Source organism: Mangifera indica, chromosome 1 (genome assembly GCF_011075055.1).
Source record: "Mangifera indica cultivar Alphonso chromosome 1, CATAS_Mindica_2.1, whole genome shotgun sequence".
Taxonomy (NCBI): Eukaryota; Viridiplantae; Streptophyta; class Magnoliopsida; order Sapindales; family Anacardiaceae; genus Mangifera; species Mangifera indica.
Window position 1 is genome coordinate 26,818,153 of NC_058137.1, and position 18,626 is coordinate 26,836,778.

An 18,626-nucleotide genomic window follows, 5' to 3' on the forward strand; every position below is an offset into this window, starting at 1 on the left:
ATGGATGTTCCTGGTTTATTATTTATCAGTTATAAGTTTCTGCTCTTTTTCTCTGGATTATGTTATGCAACAATTGACACCATTCGTCCACCCAAATCCCTTTCTGAAAGCAGGACTTTGGTTTCAAGAGATGGAACATTTGAGCTTGGTTTCTTCAGTCCGGGTAGTTCAAAGAATCGTTACTTGGGAATTTGGTACAAGAAGATCCTAGTTCAAACTGTTGTCTGGGTAGCCAATTGACTCAATCCCATCAATGATTCTTCAGGAATGTTGATGATAAACGGAACAGGCCATCTTGTTCTGATGAGCCAGAACACAAGTGTAGTATGGTCAGCTAACTTGACAAAAGAAGTGTCAAGTTCAGTGGTAGTTCAGCTCCTGGATACAGGAAATCTTGTTCTAAGAGATGAACAAAATGGTGATTTAGGAGCTTATTTGTGGCAAAGTTTTGACTATCCTTCTGATACATTAATAGCAGGAATGAAGCTTGGATGGGACTTAAGAACTGGTTTTGAACGGCGAATATCAGCCTGGAGGAGCCCAGATAAACCTTCACCAGGAGACTTTACTATGGGGAATTGAACGACAAGAAAATCCTGAGATAATTATGTGGAAGGGTTCAAAAAAATTTATAGGAGCGGTCCATGGAATGGCCTTGGATCCAGTGGAACACCAGAGTTAAGGCCTAATCCAGTTTTTAAGTACAACTTTGTATCTAATGAGGAAGAGGTTTACTACATGTTCAATGCGACAAAAAAATCAGCAATCTTAAGAATTGTTATGAGTGAAACCAATAATGTTCGTGAACGATTCATATGGAATAAAGAAGATCAGAGCTGGAAAAGGTATGCATCCGTGCCAAGAGATCGCTGTGACAGTTACGGTCTTTGTGGTTCTTATGGGATTTGCATTCCTAGTGCATCACCAATTTGCCAATGATTAGAAGGATTCAAGCCTAAATCAGTAGACAGCATGGACTGGTCTCAAGGCTGCATTCCGCAATAAGCCACTAAACTACTCTAAAGCAGATGGTTTTATCAAATTTGGTGGGTTGAAATTGCCAGACACTACACATTCTTCGTTGGAAAAAAGTATGAATCTGAAGGAATGCAGGGAGAAATGCTTACAGAACTCTTCTTGTATGGCATACACTACCTCAGATATTAGAGGAGGAGGCAGTGGCTGCACTATGTGGTTTGGTGATCTGATAGACATGAGACAGTTTTCACCTGGTGGGCAGGACTTGTATATCTGAATGTCTGCTTTAGAAATAGGTACTGCCTTAATTTTGTCTACTAATATCGCTTCTTCTTCTTCTGAGTACAGATTAAGATAATATAGAAGTACTTTATATAACTTGATTATGCTCTCTTTGCTATATCAAGACTGTCGCAATGAAGGCGCGAATGATGAGAAGAAGACTATACTAATAATAGTATTTACTACCATTGCTGTGGTTGCTGGAGTGCTTTCACTTATTGTTGTCTATTATATTCACAAAAACAGGACAAACTTAGTAGGTAATGTTACTCAGTCCGCAATCTCAAGTGTGGCTTCATTTGTTTGTCAAAACTTCGCATAAAATGAATTGAATGCCAGCAGTTTCTTCTCAGTCAGTCTTCTGAAACAGGGTAGCTTCTATTTACAGAATGAACATTGAGTCTTCATTACATATGGTGAACAATGTTTCATTATTTATAGCCAACATGTTCACTGTTTCAGAGAAAACAGAATACAACCGGGGCAGCAGTCATAAAAAAGCTGATTCAAAAGAAGACTTGGAGCTTCCACTGTTTGAATTAGATACAATTTCTAATGCCACTAATAATTTTTCAATCAACAAGAAGCTGGGAGAAGGTGGCTTTGGAACTGTATACAAAGTAAGCTCATAACACTATTTGAACTGATAACAAGAACATATAACTACTATTTTACTCACAATATATCTTCTCCAGGGGACACTTTTGGATGGACGAGATCATAGTCAAGAGACTTTCGAAGATTTCTGGGCAAGGAGTAAATGAATTCAAGAATGAAGCTATACTAATTGCCAAACTACAACAGAGGAATCTTGTACAGCTTCATGGGTGCTGCATTGAAGGAGATGAGAAAATGCTGATATATGAATTCATGCCCAACAAAAGCCTAGATTCTTTCATTTTCGGTCTGCTGGATTAGTTTATTTCTATTACAGACATTTGATTTGTTCTAGCAAAATTGAGGCTAATTTTTTAACAGTTCAAGCATAACTACACACTAACCTGAATACTATTTTTGCTAGATCAAACAAGATGTAAGGTAATAGATTGGTCCAAGTGTTTCCAAATCATTTGTGGGATTGCCAAAGGTCTTTTGTATCTTCGTCAAGATTCAAGATTGTAGATCATATATAGAGATTCGAAAGCAAGTAATGTACTTAATCATGAGATGAATTCGAAAATTTTAGAGTGTGGCTTGGCACGAACTTTTGGTGGAGATCAATAAGACGGAAACACAAAAAGAGTGGTTAGAACTTAGAAAGTATTCTCTTGCCTTGTCATTTTAATGTTCACTACTTCCCCTCTACAATGAACAAAATCTCCATTTACATTCTTATACAGTGGTTATATGGCTCCAGAATATGCCATTGATGGACTATTCTCAGTAAAATCCGATGTCTTCAGTTTCGGCATCTTGATGCTGGAGACAATAAGCGGAAAGAAAAACAGAGGGTTTTATCATCTAGATCACAACCTCAACCTTATAGGGTCTGTAAGTGAAATCTTAATAATGTTTTAGGAGTTATGTTATTTCTGGCAGAATGACAGAAGGGTTTTGATATATTTTAGGCATGGAAACTATGGAAAGAAGGCAAGCCATTGGAGCTGATTGATTTAGTATCGGGAGATCAATCATGCAATCTTTCAGAAGTGATGAGATGTATCCACATTAGTCTCTTGTGTGTTCAACGGTATCTGGAGGAAAGGCCAAACGTGTCATCTGTAGTTGTAATGCTTCATAGTAAGAACGTTCTGCCTGAGCCGAAACAACCTGGTTTCTTGATGCATAGGAAATCACAGGGATCAGACCCTTCATCGGCAAAGGCTGAATCTTCTTCAACTAATGAAATCACTATCTCATTGTTAGAGGCACGATAGTTATATAATTTTTAACCTAATGAACTGAACAAATGGATGTTAGACTTCCGCAGACCAAAAAATTTTTGATTCATTTAGAAAAATTAGCAATGTGAAATAATTATGTGGTAGTTTAGCTTATATCATCCTGAAGCATCACACAGTTTTAACTAATTTGGTATTATTTGTGTTGATGTTGCCTCACTTAGAGGGTGTCAGCTCCTGTAGAGGGGCTTAGATAGAGTACCTGGCATCGTTCATATGGAAGTTATCAACCATTGTTGATGTTGTTTTGATATGCACATAACAGGCTAAAGTGATGATGTGGTGTTTGCTTTAAACTTTGTTGGTTTCATAATTTTATCCTAAAAAGACATCTCATGGGGAAGAAAAGAGTTTATATTTACCCAAAACCTTCATTTCCTTGTCGATATAAAATTTTTTATATTTATTATTTGGTTATGCCTTACGTATTAATTTATACATCTTGTTAATTTTAGTGGATTAGTTAAGAATTTGTATTAAACAAAAATAATAATACAGCCACATTCAAACACTAGCTAACTGAACCTGCACATTAATTTTTACCTAAAATTTAGCCTTATTATGATAAGTCTTAATAGAAGTTTTATGTGTAAAAGAGTATGAGTTTAAGTCTCCTATAACGACATAATAAGATTAAACTCTTAACTTATCTAAGAAAATAATAGTGTTAACATGTTAGTGGCAGGAATGGATGTGATATCTATCTACTTTGTCAAGTGAAGGAGTTACGTATTATCATCAAGTATGGTCTTACAAAAACTACCAATCCAGGTGATAAGATTATAAGCGTGGTACCCAGTACTCTGCTCAACAAGGTAGGATATCTTAGATGTGCAATGTAGTCAAACAATACAAGAACAAGTTTTAGATATAAGATGGGTTTGGTGAGAGAAGGCAGGAAAAATCAATGAGAGCAAGGTATGTTAAGGGAGATATAGTCAATTCAAAAATGTCTGTTAGCATAAACTTTGAGAAGAAGGCAACATCAAGAAGAACATTGATTGAAACAACATCATGGAGGCAGACGGTTTGACAAACAACTCGTATATAAATATTATATTCTTGAAGCCAAAGCCAATTTCAATCCCCCATTTTCATACACTTGTATTATTTAGACCCTTTGTAAAAGAAATTATGATCAATCATGAGTGGTAGTGATATATATCAGATCGTTGAATTAAGATTCTTGATTATTCAAAAGAGACTATTCCTTTTTTAAATATAAAATTTACTTTCTTTCTCTTTGAAGTAAAGTGATAATGTCATTTATTATCCAAACTACACACACACACATATATATATAATGTGTAATTATATATATTTAATTTTTTCATTTAAATAAAAATTTTTTAAAAATTATATATACGAATATTAATATTTATATTAATAACAATATATTATCATATAATTAGATTTTTTTATTTTTAATTTAAATGCACATCATTATTAATATACAAATTATTAATACAAATAGTTGGATTGTTTTTATTATAGACTACCCTCAAAGTTCATTTTTTGGTCCTGGCATTTTTATGCTATTGTTTAGGGTAGATTAGTAGAATAGTATGATCAGTTTTACAAGAAAGTAAAAATACGTATAAAAATTAAGTGTATTTATTTTTTAGTATTTAATTGAATATTCTAATAATATATTATCATATGATTCAATAATATTAAATTAATAATAAAATAATATTTTATTAACATTTAATTATATAATGTATATAATTTAAATACCTAATTAGGTATATTCAAAACTATTAACACATAAATCACTCAAATATTAATATATTATCGTATAATTAAATTATTTTAAATTAATATAAATTAATACTCAATAATATATTGATATATTAATATTTATAAGAGTAATATTATATATACATATTTTAAATTATTATTATATAATTAAGTGTTATTTTATTATTAATTTAAAGTTATTTATTATATAGTAATATACATCAAATATATATCTATTTATGTGTTTAAAATTTTTACATATAATTTTATTATATTTATATATATTCTTGACATGTCAAATATTTGGAGATGTCTTTAAAGTCACATTATATAAAACAAAACGGGAATGAGACACTTCAAGTTGTATTTAGATGACAAAAGATGATCGTCTGTATTACGTATTATTTGACATTGTCTATATTTGTATTCTTGTGATGGGAACAGAATCCCTTTGGCTGTGTATAGATTGGACGGGCAAACGGTGTCGTTTGGTGACATCACTGTGATGATATTTTAAAAAAGAATAAATGAGCACAACTTGAAATATTTTAAGTTCACTGTGATCAAATTGACCATGCCAATTCTTTTTATAATATTAATTTTGGATCATTATGAGTTGCATTTTTTGACCCAAAAATTCGCCTTCTTTCTTTTTTTTTTAAATAATTATAAGCTTTTTATTCCACATTAATGCTTTGCACCTTCCACGTATTCGCCAAATTAATTGGACCAATTAAAATGATAGAATTTGGAAAATTGAAGCACCCATTATGGGATGATTGATTGAGAGTTGCATTTTCTTGACTTAATAATCCAAATTATGACATCTAATTTCTCCAACTTCAATTTTTCTCCTTTTATTGCTTCTTAATCTAACCCACCAACTTCAGTCCCCTCCTGTTTATTCTAATCAAAGCTTAATCATGAATAAAAATTACTTAATTAAGCTGATTTTTATCTTATCTTAATTAGAATCATATTCCCGTCATTTCACACACCACAAATTTCTTAAAATCCAAGCTTTCAATCATACGTGTCGTTTGGTCAGCATGCACCCTACGATACGTCACCTAATCTTGTCCACATGTAAGTTAAAAAAGTCAACCCTATCAACCAATCAGCAGCAGCCGAATTACGTAAACTCATCCTATCAGTCCCTCCAAAACCGTTAATCTCGGAAACATTCATCCACGGTGCAGATTTACCTAGCTTCATTTCACTATCGCAGCCGTCCATCGCACCCTCACAGTCCCTCTTTTCGATTGGCCTAATAAATTAATTGCTTCCATTTGCTTAAAATACTCAAATAAATATTTAAAAAAAAATCATATTTTATTATAAATCCTTCAAATTACCAATTCAATTAATGAAAATACGTATTCCCCCACATGATACTGGTTGAGGATTTATTTGCATAAGAGATTGATGGTCTAAATTAGTATTATATTATTATTATAAGTTTCAATATTATTTATGTAAATACAAATTTAAAAAAGCATTGTTTCTAGACTGTACTTATACCAAATATAGGGGAAATTAAATTAATTATTGTTCCTTAAAATAACCAAAAAATTAATTATTTATAAAAATAAAATAAAGACTTAAAATGAATTAACTATCTTCTACAGAATTAGTTTCCAACGGCGGTGATGATGATGAGCGTGACAACAACATATCATCATTAATCTTTTATTTTTAATCCAAAAATTCAAAACGGAGTCGTTTAAAACCACCCAATTAAGCAACTAATCAACTTTCTTAATCTCTCCAGTGCAACTATAAATAGGCTCCAGCGTCTTCAATTTTACTCGTGGAAAATCTCAATCTCAGACACGGAAGAAAAAACTCAGTGACTTGTGAAAGACTCATTCACAAATGGCCGTCAAAGTGTATATTGTGTACGTATTTCTCTCTCATTTTTTAGTGATTTAATCTTCGTTTTGCTGCTGATCGTTTGATTCTGTATAGAATTTACGGCAAGTTTTGGATCTATTTATGCTTTCAACTTTTTTGAGTTTTGTCTACCTAAACTCTGTGTGATTAGTGAGCTTTAGCTGTAGATTTTCCAGTGAATTCTTTGATCGGATTGGCCTTTTGAGAATCTGTTATTTTAGTTCCTGGAATTTACTATCATGAAAGAGTCATTTTGTTAAGAATTGAATATATTGAGAGTAACATTTCTGCTTAAAAAGCGTGAAATAATTCTAATTTTGATGTGATAAGGTATCGATAAAGTGATTTGATAGTTATGAAGTTTGTTTCTAAGATTGCACTCTGGAGAAAAAATTCTGAAATATAAATCAATTTAAAATATAATGCTCAATTTTCTGTCAAAATATAGACTCAAGCTGTGTTTGGTGTGATGGAATTTGAATTGGATGGATACTGAAGCTCATTTTCTAATATATCTAGATGGTTTATAGGGATATATCTCGTTTTGAATTAGGTGGTGTGAAAAGTAAAGATAATGTGATTAGTGAGGCAGTGTAGTTTCATTATCAAATTCTCTTTGTGAATGCAATTTTGTTTGCTTTGTTGTGCAGATTATTTCCTCTGTTTAGACTTTATTTTGTAGTTTTTTTGACTGATTTGCCGAATGATAATTTATTTTATTTTATTTATTAGTTTAATGTAGCTGAAAGCTTGGTCTTGCTAATGCTGTAGATAAGAGGCCTCTTTAACTTCTAGTCCCACTTGTCATTTTTTAATAATAAATTGTTTTTTAGATGTAATGTTATCTGTAAGCAGAGGACCTAATTGATCATTTAGATAAAATTTTTCACAGCTTGATGTTAATTCTAGTGTCTCTTTCATTAATCTGTTTTTGATAGAGAAAGCTGAATTTGCTCATTATTGTCTGGTCAAAGACTGTATGAAAATGTATTAAAATCTGTAGGCCGGTATAGTTCTGTCTTCAGTCATCCATTCCACCCATTTGTTACATCACCATCTGACTCTGAATTCATAACTTAGATGATTGCTGATATATGTGGTACGTTACACATGGTAATTGACCTTAAGTCTAGTTGGTCATAGTTTTGTAGTTCCGGGCAAGCAATGGCAACTAATAGGCGAGTAAGGATTTGTAACAGATGTACACATCTAAATGTCTTCAGATCTATGTAAAATAAATTGATATTTCATATATTGTGGTAATATTTAGTTGAATGAATTGCCCATAAATAACTGTTTTCTTTCCTTTTCTCATGCAATATTTAATTTGTAATAGATAGTGGTACAATCATTTTAAAATTATTATGATTACATGCCACTGTCCATTTTCTTAGTTCTTTTTTATCTTTCACTGCTTTACTATGTTGCTAGTGCACTGTCAATCTTTTGATCAATATTTCTTGCTGCTATTGCAGGTACTATTCCATGTATGGACATGTAGAGAAACTTGCAGAAGAGATAAAGAAAGGTGCTTCATCTGTTGAAGGTGTTGAAGCCCAATTATGGCAGGTAAGATATTCATTATGCAATTTATGCATATCATTCTGTATTCATTAATTAACTGCTAATTTTACTGTATGTTTTAGTTTTGCTTGGTAGATTGTATTTATTAACCCATTTTGAGAACAGACAAATTTAGCAAAGAGACATTCACTTTATTTAAAAAAAGCCAACTAATATATGATTTAGACTGCAAACCAGGTTTCCTTTTCATCAAGAAAGATGTTTAGAGGTGGTATATCATTTAGATGGTAGGCTATGATCATCCTCCATTCTCAAATTCAGTTATTTTCAGGTCAATGGAAAAGTTTTGCCCTAGATGCTTTTGTTTAAAACCATGGCTTCCATGAGGCTTTTAAACTTTCTTTTTTTCTTGACATCTATTCATATCATTATATGTTGCCCCATACTCTCTTCCTTTATCATTGTGAATTATTGCTTGTTCTTCCACAATCAGGTATCTCGGTTGGTTAACTCTTTTTTCTTATTCATAATGCTGCTCCTTCATAACTGCTACTCTTGGTTTTTTTCATCATGTTTTTTTTTTTTCTAAATTAACAGTGTTTGCCAGGATCCACAGATATGCTTACCGTTTATGTTTTTCTTTATTGAATGAATTTTCTACTGTCTCCCATTCGTCTTCATTATTTTCTAATGTTTCTTAGTTAATTTGATTGCAAATCTGTTATGGTTTTCTTCTGCTTTCTTGTTTAAATCAAACTAAAAATCTAGTGGATGTGCATTGATTGTTTATTAAAAGTAAAGATACTTTCATGAATGTCTTATTCTGCGTTATAGAAGTTGATATACATACCCTTACTGATGTTAACTCCCACATGGAATAGGTTGCTGAGACACTGCCAGAGGAGGTGCTCAGCAAGATGGGTGCACCACCCAAGAGTGATGTACCAATCATTACACCCCAAGAACTTGCTGAGGCTGATGGGTTTGTTTTTGGCTTTCCAACAAGATTTGGAATGATGGCTGCTCAATTCAAAGCATTTTTGGATGCAACTGGCGGTCTCTGGAGAACCCAACAACTTGCAGGAAAACCTGCTGGAATCTTCTTCAGCACTGGGTCACAAGGTGGTGGTCAAGAGACCACAGCGTAAGTGCCTATATCACAGTCTTGTTTGAACTGAAATTGCCAAAACTCTTCAGACCAATGAAAACTAACTATTTAATTCTTTTCACAGTTTGACTGCAATCACTCAGCTTGTTCACCATGGGATGATATTTGTTCCCATTGGATACACATTTGGTGCTGGCATGTTTGAAATGGAGAAGATTAAGGGCGGAAGTCCATATGGTGCTGGAACTTTTGCTGGGGATGGCTCGAGACAGCCAACTGAACTCGAGTTGGAGCAAGCTTTCCACCAAGGGAAGTACATTGCCAACATCACAAAGAAGCTCAAGGGAAGTGCTTAAATAAATTTGGATAACACCATAAACACATTTACATTGCCCCTTTCTTCCATTCTTTTCACATTTAGAATTTGTATTTCCAAGGTTTGCAAACAATAATTCCCGCTTTGTTTCATATAAATTTGTAAGTGTGTTATATATACAGTCCTGTTTCTCAATGGTAAATTTGTTTCAGGTTGTTATGTTATGTATTCCTAAATTAAGATGAAAGATTATTTTTGTGAGCAATTGCAAAGTCTTACTGTTGAAACTTGTCTTAGTAGGGGTAAAGTAAAAGCAAAATGAAGAATTGGAAACCAAAGCGTCCGACAGGAATTTGATTTGCCTGAGCAAACCTAACGTCAGGTATTTATTACTTTTCGTAATATATATTATTCCCTTACAATTTACCCCATACCTTGACAGCAGAGATGTGTGCCAATCCCCTTGTAACATATATTCCCAACACCATTTACACTTTTATTCTCCTTCTCTCTCTGGAAAAAATAACTTTGAGGCTTAAATTTCGTACGCTGAAATCACTCAATTATGTACCTTTTTTCTGAAAAAGTACACCTCTTGTCTCTACCGTATGTTTAAACTTCTGAGCTTCCATTAGATTGGGCCGGGATTCTAAAAATAGGATAGGGTAGAACTTCACATTATAAGTTTTTTATTTTTTTTCAATAACTATAGATAAAATAAATCTTGATTAAGTATATATTATATATCATTATAGTTGTTAATATTTTACAATATATAATATATATTTTATAATATAATATAAAATAGATAAAAATAATAAATATTATGAGATATATCGAATTAATACGATGTAATAGATATATTTTATGATATATATCTTATAATAAAATACATATTACTGATTTAAATCAATATATTTGAAAAAAAATGATGATATAATAGACGTGTATATGAAAAATCTTAATTTTTTAAGGATATTTATGATATTTTCTAAAATAATGACGTGTCAATAAGATTTTTTTATTTTTTAAAAATGGTATCATATTATAAGATATTATATTCAATACATAATATAAAAAATTTAATTTTTTATATACAATTCGATTATCATATATATTATTATGTGATTGAGTATTATTTTACTCTTAATCTTTACATGATAATAAATCATATGTAAAGTACTTAAAAATATATAAACGAAGTTTTATTCTTTGCGTAGCATATGAATTAGTTTCTTGGTCTGATTGTAGCTAGCATCTTCTAAAAAATGCTAGACAAACGGCATAGTGCTTACCTGTAATAATGAAACAAACAGTATAGCAATCAGCTGGAATCAATTAAAGGTTTTAGCTTTCTCCTTAAGGGCAACAAAATAACATTCATATTTTACACTAATGATATTGCTAATCCACTGTTAATTATGGAGCCCAAGATTTGTAGTTTTCATTATCAACTTTCTTCATTGGATTGCAGAAGAAGAAAACAGATAGGGAACAGAACAAAAAGAGGCAATCAAATTTTAATGAAGCCACTCATGTCATTACAATCCTTGATAATAATTACAAGATTCCAATAAATTTATTCTTAAAGGGGATTTTAACTTCTTTTTTTTTTTTTTTGTTCTTTAGAAATTTGCTCAATCATGTTTTTATGCTTCAACACTAAGGGACAAAGGATGATTAGATCAGATTAGACATCTTTGAAGTGATTAAATTTCTCTTAGAATCAACAAAATGAAAGACAAAATGGTACCTTCGAAAGAAACAAATCAAATTCGAATTATTGATGGCCTTAGAAGTCGCTAGCTATCAAACTCGAAGGGAATAGTTTCTCATGAATTGATAACATAACATTACCTCGAAAATTGATATTAAGACTTATGAATGTTGTGTTCAACATATAAACATGCGGAGAAATTGAATGCAAATCCATTAGAGTAATGTTATGTGTATCTAATTTTAAGTGTTTAATTGAGTATTTAAATTAGATATAATTAAATAATTAATTCTTATTTTATAATTAATTTAGAATCAACAAATTATATAATAACATATCATTTAAGTATCTAATTAAATATTTAAAACTGAGTATATTTATTTTTACTATTACTATGAATTGATTCTTTTCGGAAAATTTGAGTTAATTTTTTTTTTTTAAATCTCTGTCTCGAGTGAAGACTTCATATGTGAAGCACATGAGTGAGTGACTGATAACGCATTTTACACTCCATTCCATTATCCAATAATGATGTTGGGCAGAAGAAGTGGTTTTCAATTGGGAGTTAGCTAAGCCCATTGACCATTAATTTCCTTTGGTAAAAAGTGCTTCCCTACATTAGTTTGAAACTCACCTTTAAACCAATGTACAAAGAAAAGCATCCCTAAAAACCCCAGTTTCTTCCTTAGGAAAAATATATATAGATTGAAGAGTAACAAGCTTTTGGCATCTTAAAGTCAAAAGTAATAGTACAAGAGTAGAGTGGGATAAAAAATGATGAAAGGTTTTGTTGCAAGAAATGAAAATAAAGTATGAATATAAATTAGGGTTTGGGAAAAGATATGTTACAAAAACACAACTCTTGAGCCAACAAGAGGGAAAGTGGGAGAAGAAAGAAGAGATGCCAAATAATAATGAAGTAGATTTGAGAAGAAAGATCTTTTGCCTTTTTTTTTATTTTTGTTCTTTCTTTTTGATAGCTTCATGATTTAGTCTTGTTATATATATTAAGCTTTTTATTTCTCTCTTTCTTTCTTTTTGATGCTTTCCCTTTAATTTCACTTTATGGGAATATTCTTGAATTAGTCTTCACACTCACTCAAACTTTTATTAATTTAGTCTTTGTTCAAAAACTAATTAGATAAAGAATCCATGTCATCTTCAAAACATTTATTTTCATATGATTAATTTTGCAAATTAATAATCTTATATATAAAAAATATTACACAAAAAATTAAAAAAAATATTCTACATCATAGCTAAAAGAGTTGCACTATATATATATATGACAAATGCTAACAAATATAAATAAACTGACGTGTCATTATATAATTGTATAATTTAACATATCAATTTGTTTATATTTGATAATTACAACATTTGTACACAAAGTAATATTGTCGTTAAAAGAATTTTCTCACTACTCACTACTAGAAATTGTGTTTATCTAATGTAAAACTTACGTTATAAAATGGAATACAAATATAATAAAATTATATATATATGATTTTAAGTATACAATTGGGTAAATAGATAATATGTCTCATATGAATGAATGATTTTAAATTAAAGATAAAATAAGATACAATTACATAATGATATATTGTTAGTATACTATATTGTATAATAAAAAATATATACATATTACATAGCTTATAAAAGTAATACCACAAAACACTATAAAATTTAAGAAAACCAGAATATATAATAGCAATTAAGAGTGAATTAATGTAAACTTTTATTAATATAAGTGATTGTAATATTCAACATCAAGAATAAGTTCACCTTCTACTCCCTGCCCATATTATGCAGTTCTGCAGAGTGTGAATTCCAAAACACATAAAAGTTATATATGTATATATTGGAGATGATGATCATGAAATGAGGACCCTATAAATATGTGTCAATGGTATTGAGAAGTCCACCGAAAATAAAATCACACAAAAAGATGATAATATATTTATGTATGGATAACAAGAGGTTGAAGATGAAAAAGAGAGAGAGAGAGAGGTTTGGCTTGCATCTTAACCTTCCAATGGAAGCTGGTGTATGTGACCATTGGATGAAAAGCACAAAAGCAAATTGTGATAGCATCTGCACATTGATTCATTTATTTATTTTTCTCCAATATTAATTTTTCTAATGTGATTAATTTTATAATAAAGTCTTAAAATAAAACCTGAAAAGAGAAGTGGGACACCTTCTGACTTCCCACTAACATATATTCCAAACACATAAACAAATCAAAAGTGAATTTTCCAATCAAATCTCATCCCCACACTCACTGCTATTCTGAAATTCAATTATTCCTTCCCCTTCAACAAAAGCCATAGCTACCCTATTCAAGAATGTCTTTAATTAATCTACCAATTAGTTTATTTATTAAGCTTAATGATCATCAACTGCTACATTACAAATTAATGTGATTTCACTGAACAACTTTGTCTTCCTAAAATCAGAACCTAAAGATTGATCTCATGCCCCCATTACCAACCTTAAATTCATCATAATTCTTCAATTATTACAACAATTAATATACCCCCCAATCGCCCCAAATATTGGGCAAACTTACATCATTTTGCCTTGAAGTTGCCCCAACAAGTCCTTTGAGGGATCTTTTTTTTTTTGGGTTTCTCTTTTACAGTTTCTTTCTACAATTAATCCATTTCCATCCTCGACTAGAAACTTTAATTCTCTTGAGAAGATCAGCTTCTTGTGCTTCTTTGCTTGCTTTCACTAATTAACTTCTTCATAATTAAAATCATATGTAAAATCTCTTATCAATAATCCCCATTCTAGGCTTGGCTTGGCTAGGGTTAAACTTTGGCAAGATGTTTACGTGCTGGCGAAGACAAATTTTTATTCCTCTATCTGAATGTTCCTCCAAATGCGGGTGTCCAAAAATCAACTGTGGTCTCATGTGCCACTGGAAATGTACTTGAAACTGGTACTAGACATAGTCCCCGGCTTCGAAGATCTTGTTTTGGTCCTTCACTGTCCTTAGACTTCTCAGAATTCTGAATCAGAATCGACAAAAACGCATAATATGAACCCAATTTGAAAGAATTATGAATATATTAGAACTTAATTTTGGAAAACCAACAGAGATATATACCTGTTGGTGTTGAATACTAGGAGCTCCACTTTTCATGTATGGAGTACTTAAAATCTGAAAAAATTTATATCAAAATGGTTAAGTCATCATGATATCTTATTATTAGAATTTATTGTGAAAATGGAAATCTTTAATGGAACTTACACTGACTTGTTCATGGAGGAACTTGATGTATTCAATGGCTTCAGATAGCACTGAGGCTGTGTCAGTCTGACAAAATTTATATACAATACAGTTGCAAGATTAAGAATGAGGAATCTTTTCATGAATTCAGAGATAAAATTAAAAAATTTCATCATCAGAAACCTACTAATTTACCTTTCCGAAAGGTGAAACCAATTGTTGCAGTGCAGTGATTCTGTCCCCCATCTTCTCTTTCCTCACCTAAAGAACAAAGCTACTGATCCTCATTTATGACTTTTCTCTATATAAATCATTTTAAAGCTTGAAAAAGTTCCTTTCCTTCTTCTCAAATCAACAAAAGCTTAATTTTATCAACTTATTATCAATAATTCTATACCTTAAAAGCCGGCATAGCAGATGCCGTTTCGTTTCGAGGCCTCTTCGATGCCGCTTCGCTTCCACTGTTGCTTTTCTTCACCGCCGTACTTGGCTCCCGAGCTTCAGATATAGCATGCTGAACATAATTTACCAAAGAAATAAAATGGTCGAATAAAATACCAGAAAACCCTAATTTAAGTATAGAAGAAAAAGAAATCGTAAATGGTTGATATTGATCAATTACCTTTGGTTTTTCCTCGTAGTTTTGTGTTGCATATGGGGTTTGCAACGATGGGAAAAAGCCTGAAGATCGAACATCGTTCATGGAGGCGGCGGAAGCGTTCCAGTATGGAGCGTTATTGGAGAAGTGTAAGTGGCTGTGTTGCGGCGGCTGTTTCGGCGGTGAAGTTCTTAGGAATTGAGGAACTTTGGACCATGAAGGAACTAGCTCATTGCCGTAGCTACTTGCTCCGCCGTATTGATAATTCATGGAAGATTGATGTGGCTGATTATTATTATTATCATTATTCTCTGGCGCTCCTAATATTCCTTGTAAAATAGTGGAAGGACTGCCGTACAAAGCAGATGAATCGATTTGGAAACTTGACGGCAAACCTTGACATGTGACGGTGCTGTCACTGGAGCTGCCGCCGTGAGGACTAAACTGAGGTTGATGATCTAATGAAAAGCCTCTATTGATTTGCTTGAATTCATTCACTGATGAGTCTCCACTCACCCCGGAAAACAATTTCTCCGATCTCCAATGAACTTGAGACGATCCCAGCCCGGTTTCTTGCTGATAATTTGCACTCGAATTCAAGTTCTCTTGCAGTATGGATCGAAAACTGTTTTCAGATTTATCACCCCGACTGGGAAAATGAAAAGGAAAGGCCTTATCTCATTAAATATGAAGCCACAATTAAGCTTCTAATAAACTTAACAAAATGAAAATACTACAAGTTTACAATCATTTTCTTATCTTACAGTAAGGTTTGATTCCACTCCATGGAAGGCGAAGAGAGGCCTAAACCCACCATATGCAAGTCGGCAACACCACCAGCGGCGGCAGAAGTAGAATCCTGAGGGGGTTGTTGCAGCTTTTGGGTGTCTTGAAAGACCAAGGAACTACCAGAAACAGAAGAATCTGTAGAGGTTCTAGCTTTAATATCCACCATTTCAGTTGGCCATCCGAAGCTCCCCAAGCTATTGAGACCTGAAGACGAAGAAGAAGATCCGCTGTTATCAAACCGGGTTCTGGAAGAATCCCACCAGTTGGTAGTCGTATTGAATTCGTCTGCCATGGCTAGAAAGCACAGTTGTTGCCTGATTGTGGCTATTTTGGAAGATTGCTTTGCTCTTAGAATCTTTGAGATAACAGAGCTTCTTGCTTTGGTTTCTTGGAGGTATTGAAGTTACATAAAATGATGAGAAACGGGTCGCTGCATATTACAATTATATAAATAAGAAGCTTCAAGCGACTGTTGCAGGTTACCGTTCAAGCGAATGAGTTATATAAATACGAAGCTTCAAACGACTGTAACCGGAACGTGGTTGACATTTCAGGGTTAAGACTAGAAAGAAAGAAGCCTCAGTTTCAATTTCAATTTATTTATTTTAATTAAATGCCAAAAAGTCAGATATTTGTGTGTTTATTTTCTTTTCAAAAGGGGGTTTTTTTTTTTTAATCAAATACACTATATCATCTTCTAAGTTGAAAATTTACCAATTCTTTTAGTATTTAAGATTGGAAATAGAGAAAACGTTTAACAGTTTTGCTGATTTTATGATTCTTATTGAGTTTTTTATTTACTTATTTGGGTTCAATACTTTAATAGAAAAATATATGTGAGAAATATTATGTATGTCTGATAGATTTAGGGATGAATTCAAATCAAATCGAATATAAATAACGGTAAGTTTGGGCTTGGTTACTTGAGTTGGTGATCAATAATATCAAAGAAAGTGAACAATAATATTAAAGAAGAAGAATCACAGAAGAAAAGAAAAATAAAAATAAAAATAAAAATAAAAATTATCGAAGATGAAGAAAAACTATAGAAGATGAAGATTAATCACTAAAAAAGAAAAAAATCATTGACGAGACGAGTTTTAGTATTATCGTTGATCATGAGCCAAACTAAAACTCAATTAACTAAAATTGTTTCAACAAAAAATTGGTTTATTCAAACTAACCAATAAACTGAGTTCGAGCTAACTCAACTTGATTCCAACCTACACTCCATGGGTTTGCTTTATTAAATAAGTTGGTGCCAAAATTGGCGTCCACAGGTAGATGGAGCCCATTGCCCAACGATGGAGAAGAATCTCCCCACAAACTCAATGAACATTTCTGTTTTGTTTAGCCGATCGCAGCCCAAATTTGGAAGATATGCCAATTTAACTTTCTTTTTAAAAAAGAGGAGCGTTTCACCTTATATTCTTGCTCAATATTATATTTATATTTAAGCTGCAGATTAGAATGGTATTAACTTAATTCTCCTATAAAAGCATACTTTGTTAGGCAAATTAATTATCTCAATTCAATTCCCATCTTTAATAAGATGGTTGAAATTCTCCCGGCAGGTGGATGACACTTGGCAATCAATTGATTATCAAGTGCAAAATTTTGTTGTTGATGAATCATGATAATCAAATAATTATAGTAATCTAGAAGTTCACAACAAATCTTCATATAAGTAAAAAAGTTAAACCTGTTGGTGAATGGCCTAGGGTAGGTGAAAATAAAATATTTCTTTGGATTTTTGTGATTCTCAATAATGTCGAATTGGAATGATGATCAGATATTGAAACAATTGGCGTCAAGATAAGTTCATTTTGATCTTAGAATTATGATTTCTAATGCCATTAATTTGTCTGCCATATTCTTTTATAAATACATATAACCCCAACAATTACCTTGCATGCATTACGTTTCCCTCTTTCATTCGTAAAGAAAATATTTTTCTTTTCTTGAGAAATCATATTCTAAAACTCAAACACTATTAAGAAGAAGAAGAAGAAGAAGATCATGCCGTGAGCACAAAATTAAAGATAGAAATTAAGAAACAAATTGGAGAAAACCAAGCTCCAATTCCTATGGAATTTTCAAACTTAACCAACTATTAAATTTCGTGACAAGACTTCCAATGTTGTTTGTTTGATTTTTCTTTTCCAAGACCGTGGACTTATAATAGTTGAAACTTGAAACTGTAATTATATGAATAGGTGGGTTTGAGAATATTTCAATAGAAAATTTGTAATGCCCATGTAGAAATTTATGTTTCCAAACTTACATATTTGTATAGAAAGTAGGTTAATTATAGCTTATTAATTAGAAATAAAAAGGAAATTAATAAGAAAATTGCATAATATTTAGATGAAATTAAAAAGTAATTAGTTGAATAAATAGAATTAAGATGGAGAAATAGGAATTGACTTTGATAAATGCTAAATAGGAGAGTTGAATGAAGGCGGCAAAGGGAAGACTAAAAGTAAAACAAGACCAATTTGGTCAAATTGCGTCATGCTTTGGATTTGGATTGGAAGAAGAA

At 31.8% G+C, this 18,626-nt stretch overlaps 2 protein-coding genes, 1 long non-coding RNA gene and 1 pseudogene across 4 annotated transcripts; 3 read left to right on the top strand and 1 right to left on the bottom strand.

The window, feature by feature from the left end:
• Positions 1-3,161, top strand: LOC123192212 (annotated as a pseudogene).
• Positions 3,162-6,647: 3,486 nt separating this feature from the next.
• Positions 6,648-10,007, top strand: LOC123209206 (probable NAD(P)H dehydrogenase (quinone) FQR1-like 1). The gene is made up of 4 exons (XM_044627071.1): positions 6,648-6,799; positions 8,270-8,363; positions 9,200-9,462; positions 9,551-10,007. Exons 1-4 carry the CDS (start codon positions 6,777-6,779, stop codon positions 9,780-9,782), a joined length of 612 nt encoding a protein of 203 aa, XP_044483006.1. The 5' UTR covers positions 6,648-6,776; the 3' UTR covers positions 9,783-10,007.
• A 903-nt stretch (positions 10,008-10,910) lies between these two features.
• LOC123209213 lies at positions 10,911-11,345 on the top strand. The gene is made up of 2 exons (XR_006500998.1): positions 10,911-11,086; positions 11,217-11,345. It is a non-coding gene; the product is annotated as an uncharacterized LOC123209213 (long non-coding RNA).
• A 2,467-nt stretch (positions 11,346-13,812) lies between these two features.
• LOC123214408 (transcription factor bHLH123-like) lies at positions 13,813-16,639 on the bottom strand. Of its 2 annotated transcripts, none has more exons than XM_044634161.1 (7): positions 16,060-16,639; positions 15,320-15,944; positions 15,095-15,211; positions 14,893-14,958; positions 14,725-14,784; positions 14,575-14,628; positions 13,813-14,476 (listed from the first exon to the last, which is right to left on the bottom strand). In XM_044634161.1, the coding sequence occupies exons 1-7, from the start codon at positions 16,374-16,376 to the stop codon at positions 14,327-14,329; spliced, it is 1,389 nt and encodes a 462-aa protein (XP_044490096.1). In that variant the 5' UTR covers positions 16,377-16,639; the 3' UTR covers positions 13,813-14,326. The 2 variants fall into 2 exon arrangements, with proteins under 2 accessions (XP_044490096.1, XP_044490088.1); XM_044634153.1 differs by having other exon boundaries at positions 14,719-14,784; positions 16,060-16,638.
• Positions 16,640-18,626: the final 1,987 nt, after the last annotated feature.